Source organism: Pleurodeles waltl, chromosome 2_2, assembly GCF_031143425.1.
Source record: "Pleurodeles waltl isolate 20211129_DDA chromosome 2_2, aPleWal1.hap1.20221129, whole genome shotgun sequence".
Classification (NCBI taxonomy): domain Eukaryota; kingdom Metazoa; phylum Chordata; class Amphibia; order Caudata; family Salamandridae; genus Pleurodeles; species Pleurodeles waltl.
Window position 1 is genome coordinate 974,597,676 of NC_090439.1, and position 13,690 is coordinate 974,611,365.

General features: G+C 44.3%; 1 protein-coding gene across 2 annotated transcripts in view; it reads right to left on the minus strand.

The window, feature by feature from the left end:
• TAF2 (TATA-box binding protein associated factor 2) overlaps nucleotides 1-13,690 on the minus strand; it is a 663,535-nt gene that overhangs the window by 282,178 nt on the left and 367,667 nt on the right. For both annotated transcript variants that reach the window (XM_069220673.1, XM_069220672.1), the window contains exon 17: nucleotides 10,226-10,366. In XM_069220673.1, the coding sequence (XP_069076774.1) occupies nucleotides 10,226-10,366 (141 nt within the window). The remainder of the gene's footprint in view (nucleotides 1-10,225; nucleotides 10,367-13,690) is intronic.

Here is a 13,690-nt window from a genome sequence, read left to right on the forward strand (position 1 = left end):
CGTCTTCCAAAGGGTCTCCAGCTTCTTGAGAGCCCCTATGCGGTAGAGCACGGGGGAACGTGCCAGGGTTAACATTGGAGGTAGAAGCCTGGACCACCAACTCTCAGGGGTCGGGTAGTGAGTGAGGAAACTTGGGTCCTCTAGGGTGGTGTGGTGTCGACAGGCGATTGTCCTCTTCACAGGAGCCCTTGTGTTGGGCTTATAGCAAGTACCCAAAAGGACATCTGTAAGGGTCTCATTAAATGGGCTGAGTGGCTCAGATGGGAAGACTCATGGCTGAAGCACCTATGTCAAGACATTGGCCTTGACCGCCACCGAGGGCAACTGAAGGTCGAGGACCTCTGCAGCCCTCCGCACCTCCACTGCGAAAGACGTTCCCCTCCTCCTTAGCCATGGTAGGGGGAGAAAGCATGACAACATCTGGGGAAGTGCCCAGACCACTGGTTTCTCTCAGGTCCTCATACCACTCGATATCTTGATCATAAGGCTTGACTTCCTCCCCAAGCCCTAGACCATGCAAATAGGGCTTAGGTTCTGACCTGGGAGGCAAGCCTCCTGAAGGCGCCAGAAACAGCATTGAGAGACGACCCTCCTGCTCCGTATTGGAGTTGGGGATTAAAATGGGGATGGTGCTGCCAGTGGGCGCTGGAATTGTCAGAATCAGGACCAGCGCCGGGAAAGATTGAGGTGGTACGTCTGGCATCAGTCTAGATCCAGGAACAGATACTTAGGGCCCCCCTGGCATCGGGCCAGAGCTACCGGTGCAGAAACAGAAGTGGTCCCTGCCAAACCACAGGGCCCAAAGGCACACCGGAGGGGGCAGCACACCCAAATATGAGGCACATAGCCTCATAAAATTCTTTAAGTTGGGCAGGGGTTGCTCCAGCTCCCGGAAACGTGGAGTCGGCCCAGGCAGAGGCTCAACTGTGGACTGAGGCCTAGAATACTGATGGTCCTGTGTCTCGTCAGCCGATGGACGTGGAGAAGTCAAGGCACACTTCGACTTCTCCTCCTTCTTACCCAAATGTCCTGAAGATTTGCGATGAGATGACGACTTTGGACTCTGCGACCGGTCCCGTGACGTCCCTCTTCACTGGGTCATCAGCCAGTGCTGTGTCGCATGACTGGCCGCCATCAGCTTGAGGGAGTGCTTCCACAAAAGCCTTGGGATTCATGGTGCAGCAGTCCGAGCACAACTGTGGGGCATATATATCTAGATGGATGACTTTACCACTTCATAAAAGGAGTCAGTATAATGCATTAACTATCTAAATGTTGTTGACTTACCTACACCTCATCACTCCAAACCAATGAAAAAGTATAAATGGGGGGGGTCCAACATCTAAATGGCTAGAATCAGACTAAAGACCAATTTCAGAGAAAAGCAGGTTGTAGAAGAACATAAATTTTGCAGTGTTTTCAGTAGACTGGACACCCCTGGAATTTGGAAACATCAGGCATATTCCAGAGTGCACATGAAAGCAGAAAGCGCTGTGCGCTGTACTTTGGTCATTCCTTTCCTGAGCCCCTCTTTGGCTAAAGTTAGAGAAAAATACAACATTGTAGGCAAGTCTGCCAAAAGCAGATCTTTTTCATTTTCATGGTACCAATGCACAGTACCAATTTATACAACACCTAACTGCTCACACCTCTATTTTATACTCAGCATTTGCATCTCAATGTACATGCTGTGTGGCAAGTAGCATGAGAGAGACTGGAAGGAGAGTGAGAGAGTTGGCTAGAACCAGATGTCAATTATAGAGGTATACATCTAGTCTACGAGGGGCTCCAAGGTCAAAGGTTACCTCAATCATAAATTAAGGAAAGTTTCTGGGTTGCAGAAAAGCAGACCTGGGAGATAAACTGTACTTAAATTCAAGAAACAGATTGCATCAGAATCACACGTACACTAGGTGAACTCAAACACCTAAGCGATGGACACTTTGCACCTCCCGTAGCAGCTCAATGTTATTAATAGATCACAGTTAAACTAATATCATGCAACATATGAGGGGGTCTAATGGCTAAAATCAAAAAGAACGTATTCTCTTATCTGTCTGAAAAATGACAACTGACAGAAACATGTTGCTGGACATTGATATGTTAACAAAAGACACACAGACTAATTAGGACATTTTTCACTACTGCAATTTTCAACTGAGAAACATATGACCTATGGCACTAGGTGCAGATCTACCTCAGCGATATGAAAGCCAGGTGGATGTTTTTGAATTGTCATCTTGGAGGAAAACCTAGACCTCAAGCAGTGATCACAAGGCAGGAAAACTCTGAGACATCTGCTCTGCATAAAAGTTTTGGTTTTACCACTTATCTTTTAGTGATGAATGGGCATAAAGGTAATTCGAGTGAGTGGTTTTGAGGACAGCTGTTTTACCCTCCGACATTTAAAGCATGGATTGAAGACACAAAGTTTGTAGATGGTTGGATGGGTAAACTCCAAACAGATAGAAGTTATGATAATTACTTTGCAACCCTCAAAATGTCCCTTAGATAAACTAATACTGGACAGCAGATTGGTGGTATTAATAAATGAGATGGAACTAGGTCCTATGAACCTGACGACAGGCGAGTCCAATGTTTTATTAATAAAAGGTACAAGGGGATTTGGGGGGGCAAACGATTTGCTACTGAATGATCGTATTGTCAAGGACAATACTGAGCAACAAATCCAAAACTTTCCCCAAAACCAAAAAAGGTCTGTGGCTTGGGATATATTGGAAGTTGTTGATAAAGGATGTTTCATAGCTGAACCAGACTGAGAAGGACTATGGAAGGGGTGTACAAAAAACTGAAGGCCAGGCAAAAAGATGCTTCATCATCTGAAAAAAACGATCACCAAAGTAATGGCAAAAGGTCTTGGGCATTAGGGGCCAGATAAGATCACTCAAACAAAACAAAATCAAGTGTGCTCTGGCTAAACCAAAATGAAAGTACTTTTAAGTGGGTAATAAGGCTTACAGTGGGTCCTACGAGTTTCCACACACTAGGAGTGAAAGATAATTCTGGTACAACACATGCCACTGAGATAGGGAAACTAAACCAATTTCACCATTTCTACCAAGACTTGTAAAAGGGAGTCCAGACAATGTGGAGTAAAATAACCACACCAATGGAAAACATTTTTCTAAGAAAAAGTTACAAGAACAAGCATAAATCCATAGTGAAAAAGGTCAGCTGTCAATCAGTCAATGAGGCACAACACTTTGCCCACGATGTTGGAGCCAGGAATTAGCATGAAGCAGTACAGCAGTTATCCAGATCCATAGATCTTCTAAATGAAGTATTATTTGTGCCGTGTTAGAAATTGGATCTCTAGTTGGCAGAGGCATGCACCCTGTCCAAGTAGGGACCGCAATCTTAGTCAGGGTAAGTCATAACACAATATAAATTATCCTATGCTCACCCTCGGGAAGCTTTGCACAGAGCAGGAGGGCTTAAGTTAGAAGGCAAAGGTATTTGTGCAATAGCTCATACAGTAACATAGTAAAAACACCATAAAAAGTGTCAATCCAATCTTTCCAGCGCGGTGGAGGTGATGTGTCAATTCTTTCCTCGCAGGAAAAGTGATGCATCGATTTCCGGGTGCGCAGCCTTAGCTCCTTACTGCGATGTGGGGATATTTTGAAGCCCAGGAACGATGTTCTGAAAATCCAAATCGCACTGCAGTGATGAAACAGGTGCTGCGTCAATTTGGGAGGCGCTGAGGTGATTTTTCGGCCGCAAGACAGGTGCAGTGTCGACTCTGCAGGCGATGCGATGATTTTTCCAGGTGTTGTGCCGATTTTCCGGCGCAGAGGATTTTCTCCCTCTGGTGAATTTTTTGATGGCCCTGAGACTTCTTAACAGGATGTAAGCTCAGTCCAAGCCCTTGGAGACCACTTGTGGGGGAAGGAAAAGTCCTTCCAGCAGAGTCAGGGAGCAGCAGGCAGCAGGGCAACAAGTAAGGGACCAGTCCTTCCAAAAAAGCAGTCCAGATGAGTCCTCTGACAGAGCCCAGTTGTAAGTACAGAAGTTCCCTTTGCAGAAGCTTTTCAATTGGTTAGCTGTTTACTCCTCCAGCTTAGCCAGCTCAAACTCCAAGGCTCTACTTGTAGAATCAGCCAGAGACTTGATGCATAGGATGTATTAAAAATGCAAAGCAGGAAAAATTGTGGAAAAAAAAAAAAAACATCGAAATGGTCTTTTAATGTGGGTAGGTAGTGTACACATAGCTATTGTATGGCACTGCAAAAACACAAGTCCAATCCTCACTGCTGATCACCAACGTTAGAAACTGGGTCTCTAGTTGGCAGAAGTATGCACCCTGTCCAAGTAGGGACCACAATCCCAGTCAGGGCAAGTCACAACACAACCTAAATTATCCTCTGCTCACCCTAGGGTAGCTTGGCACAGAGCAGCCAGGCTTAACTTAGAAGGGTATGTGTAAAGTATTTGTGCAATAACACAGTGAATACACCACAAAAAGTACTGCACACCAGCTTAGGAAAATATATGTGATTTAATTGACTAAATTAAGACCAAAAATGACAAGAATCCAATATACACAATTCAAGAAATCCCTTTTAAGAAGTTTAGGTAAGTCTTAATCCATAGGAATCAATGGATGCATCTTTTTAGCACAAAGTACCTGGGATGCATAGAAAATAACGACGCAGAGGGCTACAGAGGAGGTGATGCGCCGGAAAGTACAGTGCTGCGTCAATTTTTCCGGTGCAGGTGAGGTGATGTGCCTTTGGCGCCGGAGTTCTCAGCCAGCTTGCCACCTTCAGAGCCAGAGTTCTCAGCCGACCTGCTGCCTTCAAAGCCACAGATCTCAGTCGGCCTGCCGCCTTCAGAGCCAGGGTTCTCAGCCAGCCTGCCACCTTCAGAGCCAGAGTCCTCAGCCGGCCTGCCATCTGTGCTCAACCTGCAGCCAGCCTGCCATCTTTGCCCGAGCCTGCCGCCAGCCTGTCATCTGTACCCGAGCCTGCCGCCAGCCTGTCATCTGTACCCGAGCCTGCAGCCAGCCGCCATCTGTACCCTAGCCTGCAGCCTGTCTGCCGTCTGTGCCCGAGCCTACAGCCTGCCTGCTGTCTGTGCCTGAGCCTACAGCCTGCCTGTCATCTGTGCCTCAAGCCTAACTGTCCTCTGTACACGAGCCTGCAGCCTGTCTGCCGTCTATGCCCGTGCCCCTGGACAGTATGCCATCTGCGCCCGAGCCTCTGGACTGTCTGCCATCTATGCCCGAGCCTCTGGACTGTCTGCCATCTGTGCCTGACCCACTGCACGGTCTGCCTTCACAGTCTGACCCCTCAGCTCACCTAAGTACAAAGCCAGAGCCTCTAGACTGCCTTCATAGCCTGAGCCCTCAAGCTCACCTACGTACATAGCCAGAGCCTCCATAGAGCCTGCCCTGCTTACTGAGCCTCCATAGAGCCTGCCCTGCTTACTGAGCCTCCAAAGAGCCTGCTTACAAAGCCAGAGCATCTAGATAGTCTGCTTACAGAGCCAGAACCTCCAGAGTCTGCTTACAGAGCTAGAGACGCCAGAAGGCCTGCTTACACAGCCAGTCTCCAGAAGGTCTACCTTCAGAGCCTCCAGACTGTCTGATTTCTGATCCAGAGTATCCAGGTTGCCTGCCTTCGGGATCCTGAGTTTCAAGTGTGCCTGCCTTCTGACCCGAGCTTTCAGCCTGTCTGCCTATAGAGCCAGAGTCTCTAGCTTGCCATTTTCCAACCCTTTGCTTCCAGTCTGCCAGCCTTCAGAGGTTTCAGCACGTATACTTCTAGAGACTGAGTTTCCAGCCTCAGAGACAAGTCTCTCAGCATGTAAGCCTCCAGGGCGTGGTTCTCTTATATATCTGCTTCCAGAGTCTCCTGCATCTGAGTCTTCTGTATATTTTCCTCCAGGGGAAAAGCTTCAAGTCTGCTTCCTGTTATCTCATTTGTCTTCCATCAGCTTGTCTTTGATGTCTGTGCCTCCTGCCAATCTGCTTCTGACCCTACAGTCTACCTATCTTCATTTTCAGAATGTTACTCCAGCCGGCCATCTGAACTTTAAACACCTTTGATTCAGGCTCCTAAAACCCTGTTACTGGATTAGGACTCTTCAAGTCTGCATTCAATTCAGCCTCCTGCATCAGGGTGCTTCCCTCTTCAGAGTTCTGCCTCTAATACTGCTGCTAATTTACTATCTATTATTCTACCTTCCAGAACATCACATGTTTCCAGCCACCCCCTTGTATCTTGCGCTACAACTTTGATGAAATTGACTTATTACAAAGGTGCAAAGTCTCTTAAGGTCTCAGATCCTGGGACCCACTAGTGGGGAGGGGTATTCTGTCACGATTCACTCTTGTGCCGATCACTGGGGGGCCTGATTGTGGGGCTTTCCAATGCTCTAATAAGCTTCCGGTCCTTTCCCTGCATGCATATCCTGACTTCCAGCAGTTCGGACGCTTTTTGCAAAATACCATCCATCCTCAAGCCATGCCAGGTTTTGTGGAAGCCAGTCTGGTCATGCTTGGAACATTACCTAGCATCCCCTGTCCACTGCTTCGTCCCCACCTCTGCAGGCCAAGAATGGGTGGAGGAATTCAGAACACCTGCAGCTGGCTGTTGCTAGCCATCATTGGTCATTGTAGCTGTTTTCTGGAGAGACCGACCCTTGTTTCCTGAAGTTCCTGAGTCATAGATCTTCCTTGTTCCTATTCCAGAGTCTTAGCTACTCCTCCCTTGTTTCCTGAGCTTTTGTTATTCTTTCTTCATTGTTCCTGAACTAGCACTCCTCACAGTGCTACCTTGGCTTCTTTGCCTTAGCAGTTCCTGAACTAGCACGCCCTGCAGTGCTACTTGACTTCTGAGCCTCAGATATTCCTTGTACTGTTCCTGCCTGCAGTGTTTCTTGGCAATAAAGCTTCCAAGATCAGATCATATAATCCTTCAATCTCCTGAGATGGAACAGATGCAGACATCAACAAGGCAGTCTTGCCAAGTGTCCCATAACTAGTTCAAATACTCACTATCCGAATGAAAGAAAAGCTAGGAAAAATGCACACATGTTCATTCAGCAGGAATGGTGGGTATGATGCACTCCAGGTGCAGATAAGGGGTTCCAGATGCCGGGTATGCCCGGACGTAGGTCCCGGGCTCACTGTACCACTGGATTCAAGCTAGCATTAACTGAGCCATTACTGTATTTAACTCCATGGAATCAGTAGCTTTTTTCTCGTAAATTTACCTTATTAGTCTGTCACACCTGAAGGACCTCTGATTCTAGTATCTTCGAGATATCACTGCGAGCTGAACCTTAATTGAGTTATACAAGAGGGCAGAGTGAGTTAAACTGAGTAAATATGATACTTGTTTTGAGGTTGAAGAAAGAAGATTGCAATAGTTCGAGGAACACCAATTGCAGAATGTTAGCCATTTTCAGTATACAATCTATTTGCAGAGTCAGCTCTTGTTTTAGTGAAAGGACCCCGTTACCAGTTTCCATTTATTGTTGACTTGTCCCTAAAGTGGATTCATGAATTGGCGACATCTTTAAATTAATGGAATGTAAGTCTACATCATTTCCAGGATTGGTTTGTACTGTCTGACTGAAATGGTGAAACTGACTTTTTTCCTGAAAGCATGGAAGCCCTAGTTACCACCTTGGTAATTCTCTCCTTTGTAGGAAAAGCTTTTCATACTTCTGTATCCAGAATTGTCCAAGGGAATGTAATTCGTCTGCTCTGAACAAGTTAGGAATTTTCTTTGTTTAATTCAAGCCTAATTTCTCGAATATTTGGAGACAGGCTTTTGCTGATAAGACTGCATCCTGGTAAGATGGTGCTTTTATCACCCAGTCTTTCCAAATATGGGAATATCTGGTGTCCTTTTCTTCTCAGGTACGCTGCTCCCACAGCGTGCATTTGGTAAATATTCTTGGGACACATTTTAATCCGAAATGGAGGACTTTAAATTGGTAGTGACATCCGGCCATCCTAAATGTGAGATACCTCATGTGTTTGACATGGATGGGAATATGGAAGAAAGCATCTAGTAGATCTAGTGATGCCATTAAATGCCCTGGCTGAGGAACTGCAGTTTATCCTAAAGCATAACCATCCTGAATTACTGCTTTTAGAAGTATTTGTGGAGCTGTTGCAGATCAAACACTTACCTCCACTTTCCAGTTTTTTGCTAGGAGAAAAAAGTTGGAGTAGAAACCTGTGTTTCAGTGCACATGTGGAACCACGTCTATTGCTCCCTACAATTTAAAAGACAATTTCTTCCTTTAACAGGCAAAGGTGTTGATGTGACTTCCTGCAAGGTGGATTTGCAGACGTTTCTGAATAAATTCCAAGGTGTGACCCTGATGGATGATGTAAAACATAACATTCTGAAGGGATATTCCTCTAAATTTTTGGAAAGAGTGTTGCTTACGTTTGAGGGAGCTGTCCATAAAGGGGAGACAAGTGTCATAAAACTTGCTTATGAAAGTTACGGCAAGAGGGTCAATGGAAATTACAGACCTGCCTAATGCCCCTCAAATATATTCCACAGTTTGGATATTTTGTTCCTAAGGAGATCTACCATGGGAAAACGTGCAACACAACTAAAACAACTAATCATATAATACAATTTTCTATTAAAGTTTGCTATCTGGCAAAGTAAGTGAGTGAAAGTTTAAAACCAGAGTTAAATAAATCTGGTGACTATTCCTGTGTTGTGCCAGACTTTTGTCACAACTTTGGGCATTTTAGCACTTTGGGGATATTTGACTTAATATGCATTTCACTTCCATTCTTTGTCATCACTGTTCAGAAATGTGTTTATGAATTTAGTTATTCACTTACATTCTTTTGAACTGCATGGAAATGGCTTATTCTGAGTAACTGTCAGACTTCCTGGGTAGCATAACAAGACTTCAAAGATTTCAGTACAACATTCTGAGTGGGCTTGTTCTTTTAACAAGGGGCAGGTCTCTGTGAAAGTGGCATGGCTGTAAAATGTCTCCTTGAGTAGATGTTTTTGAGACTAAAGGTTTGGGAGAGTTTGCAGAAATAATTAAACTAGTTCCAGGTTCTCAGTTCCAGCACTTTGTTGATTTCTTTCCATGTTTTATACCAATTAGTGTGGTTTTGAATCCGGGAGTTTATTCAGTGTCTAACACATACATGTATTCCAGGCCTGTACATTAAAAGGCTCGAAGTCTATGCATTGGAGTCTAAACTTTGTTTTTTGTTCCACCAGAAGCAAGTGGATATATTTTACGAATGGGTTGACTTGGAATGTTTGTGGCAACATTGTGGTGCATCACCTGGAGTATTTATATCTCTCTCAAAGAATGCTGTGATATTCTGAAAAAAGATAGGAATCAAGAAAGATCTCCACATGTGTTGGCTTCTATCCTAAAGTGATAATGCATCTACTTCTTGGAAGCACTGCACTGGAAGAGGGGTATCAGAAGGGCTACTGATATATAACAATCTCTGTTTCAGCGCCATTTATGTGAGGAGGTTGACTCTTATTCTGGATTAGGTAGTCTGTTGGCAGACAGTGATTTTAACTCTGCTCCCTGGGTTGTCTCCTACTCAGATGTAGACAATCTGGAATTGCAACTGCGAGACTATCTCTGCCAGGAGCCACATATAGATATTTAAGGTGAAAATAGGGTCTCCTGGGAAAACGCATGTTACCCATTTGATTAATGATGTTGATTTGCCAATTCTAACTCATTGATTATATCCTGACAAGACGACAGAGGAACAACTGAAGAGCGGTGCCAAAGATCTCACATGAATTAGAGCTCTTCCAGGAGGCTGCTGTGATCAAGTGTCATGTGCCAACAAGGGATGAGAGACAGGTGAGGATACTATGCTCTCCTACACTGAATAATAAGGTAGTTCTCCTGTTCTCCTGTGTACAAGAGTAGATTTGGTACCTCTAAACAGATTTATTCATCAGTTATCGTCAAAGGGTGCAATTCAACATGGGTTTGAGTTGTGGTGTAAATTCACCCGCTGACCTTGCTTTAAGGATAGTTTGATATGGGCAGTAGTTGTTAAGGTTATAATTAGCTTTCAATACAACGATATCCTTTAACCGAAAACACAATGACAAACATAAGTAAAGTGGAAAATAATTAGGGAATACGATCATAAACAAGGCAGCAAAGGGTTAATGGTAGGAAATTCAGAAACAACAAAAGGTGATCATGTTGTGCTTTCAATAAATACCTTTTCAAGAAAATAGCTTTGAAAGTTCATAAAATTGTTGGTTTTCACAATGTTTGGACAACTCTTGCAGCAAAACATTCGGGTGAAGAGGGACTTCATTGCTGGTGGTCCGGTCCAAGTGCTAACCATTGAATTTGCAATCTATATGATAAAGGAGAAGACATAGGAGCAGTTACAATCAATGAAACTATATCTTTATCATGATATAAACCACAGATCTGTTTTCAGGATGAAGAGCCACTTAAAAAAACATTTTCCCAATGTGAGGGTTTGTATTATTGTTTTATTACGTTTACCTTTATCTAACAGAGTGGTCTTCAAAGTCTGCGGTGCGCGCCCTGTGGCAGTATTCCTAGAGGAGCACCAACTTGTAAATGTTGATAGCCTGGAAGCACAACTAGTTGCCGCATTTCCAGGCTGTTTTCATTTACATGCAGCGATTGACGTGCTTAACAAAACTATGGGAACTATGATACTGAGTGCCATACTGGCGGGTTCAAAAACGTGGTCGAAAAGAATAAAATGTTCTGTAGGTGTCTCATTTGTGTTTTCACCTTCAGGTAACTGCATAGGAAATAAGCACAGTCCTTAAATGAAAAAGAAATGCAAATTAAACCAATAACTGGGAATGAAAATGTCACTTACCCAGTGTACATCTGTTCGTGGCATCAGTCGCAGTAGATTCGCATGTTCTGCAATAGCTCGCCATCTGGTGTTGGGCCGGAGTGTTACAAGTTGTTTTTCTTCGAAGAAGTCTTTCGAGTCACGGGACCGAGTGACTCCTCCTTTTGTCTCCATTGCGCATGGGCGTCGACTCCATCTTCGATTGTTTTTCCCCGCAGAGGGTGAGGTAGGAGTTGAATTGTAGTAATAGTGCCCATGCAATGGAGTGACTAAGTATGCACCTATTTAAGGTTGAGATGATACATATATAAATAATTGAAGGTAACTTCCAAACTGCTACAGGCTCCCGGGGAGGCGGGTGGGCACATGCGAATCTACTGCGACTGATGCCACGAACAGATGTACACTGGGTAAGTGACATTTTCAGTTCGATGGCATCTGTCGCTGTAGATACACATGTTCTGCATAGACTAGTAAGCAGCTATTTCCCCAAAAAGCGGTGGATCAGCCTGTAGGAGTGGAAGTAGTCTGAAATAATGTTCTTAATACGGCTTGACCTACTGTGGCTTGTTGTGCGGATAACACGTCTACACAGTAGTGCTTGGTGAATGTGTGAGGCGTAGACCATGTGGCTGCCTTACATATTTCTTGCATTGGGATGTTTCCTAGAAAGGCCATGGTAGCACCTTTCTTTCTGGTTGAGTGTGCCCTTGGTGTAATGGGCAGCTGTCGTTTAGCTTTAAGGTAGCAGATTTGGATGCATTTAACTATCCATCTGGCTATACCTTGTTTTGAAATTGGGTTTCCTGCATGAGGTTTTTGAAATGCAATAAAGAGTTGTTTAGTCTTTCTGATGTTTTTTGTTCTGTCAATGTAATACATCAATGCTCTTTTGACATCTAATGTATGTAGTGCCCTTTCAGCTACGGTATCTGGCTGTGGAAAGAACACTGGAAGTTCCACTGTTTGATTTAGATGGAACGGTGAAATAACCTTTGGCAAAAATTTAGGATTGGTCCTTAGGACGACTTTATTTTTGTGTAGTTGTATAAAAGGTTCCTGTATTGTAAACGCCTGAATCTCGCTTACTCTTCTTAGGGAAGTAATGGCGATGAGAAATGCCACCTTCCAGGTTAGGAACTGTATGTCGCAGGAGTGCATGGGTTCAAAAGGTGGACCCATAAGTCTAGTTAGGACAACATTTAGGTTCCATGAAGGAACAGGTGGTGTTCTTGGTGGTATAATTCTCCTAAGGCCCTCCATGAATGCTTTAATGACTGGTATCTTATATAGGGAAGTTGAATAGGTAGTCTGCAGGTATGCAGATATTGCTGCAAGGTGTATTTTAATGGAAGAGAAAGCTAGGTTAGATTTTTGTAAGTGAAGCAAGTAACCCACTACATGTTCTGGAGTTGTGTGTAATGGTTGTATTTGATTAATATGGCAGTAGCAAACAAACCGCTTCCATTTACTTGCATAGCAGTGCCTGGTGGATGGCCTTCTGGCTTGTTTTATGACTTCCATACATTCTTGGGTAAGTTGTAAGTGCCCGAATTCTAGGATTTCAGGAGCCAGATTGCTAGATTCAGCGATGCTGGATCTGGGTGTCTGATATTTTGGTTGTGCTGTGTCAACAGATTTGGCCTGTTGGGCAATTTGATGCAGGGTACCACTGATAGGTCTAGCAGCGTTGTGTACCAGGGTTGCCTTGCCCAAGTTGGTGCTATCAATATGAGTTTGAGTTTGCTTTGACTGAGTTTGTTTACCAGGTAAGGAAGGAGAGGGAGAGGAGGAAAAGCGTAAGCAAATATCCCTGACCAGTTCATCCATAGGGCATTGCCTTGGGATTGTTCGTGTGGGTATCTGGATGCGAAGTTTTGGCATTTTGCGTTCTCCCTTGTCGCAAACAAGTCTATCTGAGGTGTTCCCCAGAGTTTGAAATAAGTGTTCAGAATTTGGGGGTGAATTCCCCATTCGTGGACCTGTTGGTGATCTCGAGAGAGATTGTCTGCGAGTTGATTTTGGATTCCTGGTATAAACTGTGCTATTAGGCGAATTTGGTTGTGAATTGCCCAATGCCAAATCTTTTGTGCTAGCAGGCTTAACTGCGTGGAGTGCGTCCCCCCCTGCTTGTTTAGATAATACATTGTTGTCATGTTGTCTGTTTTGACGAGAATGTATTTGTGAACTATTATTGGTTGGAAAGCTTTTAGTGCTTGAAAAACTGCTAGAAGTTCTAGGTGATTGATATGCAGTTTTGTTTGATGTACGTTCCATTGTCCTTGTATGCTGTGTTGATCGAGGTGTGCTCCCCACCCTGTCATGGAAGCATCTGTTGTTATTACGTATTGTGGCACTGGGTCTTGGAAAGGCCGCCCCTTGTTTAAATTTATGTTGTTCCACCACAGAAGCGAGAGGTAAGTTTGGCGGTCTATTAACACCAGATCTAGAAGGTGACCCTGTGCTTGAGACCACTGTGATGCTAGGCATTGTTGTAAGGGCCTCATGTGCAGTCTTGCGTTTGGGACAATGGCTATGCATGAAGACATCATGCCTAGGAGTTGTAATACCAGCTTTGCCTGTATCTTTTGTGTTGGATACATGCGTTGTATGATGGTGTTGAAATTTAGAATTCTTTGTGGACTTGGAGTGGCTACTCCCTTTGATGTGTCTATTATGGCTCCTAGGTATTGTTGTACCTTGCGCGGCAGAATGTTGGATTTTGTAAAGTTGACGGTGAACCCGAGTTTGAAGAGGGTTTGTATGATCTGATTTGTGTGATTTGAGCACTGTATGAACGAATGGGCCTTGATTAGCCAGTCGTCCAAATATGGGAACACA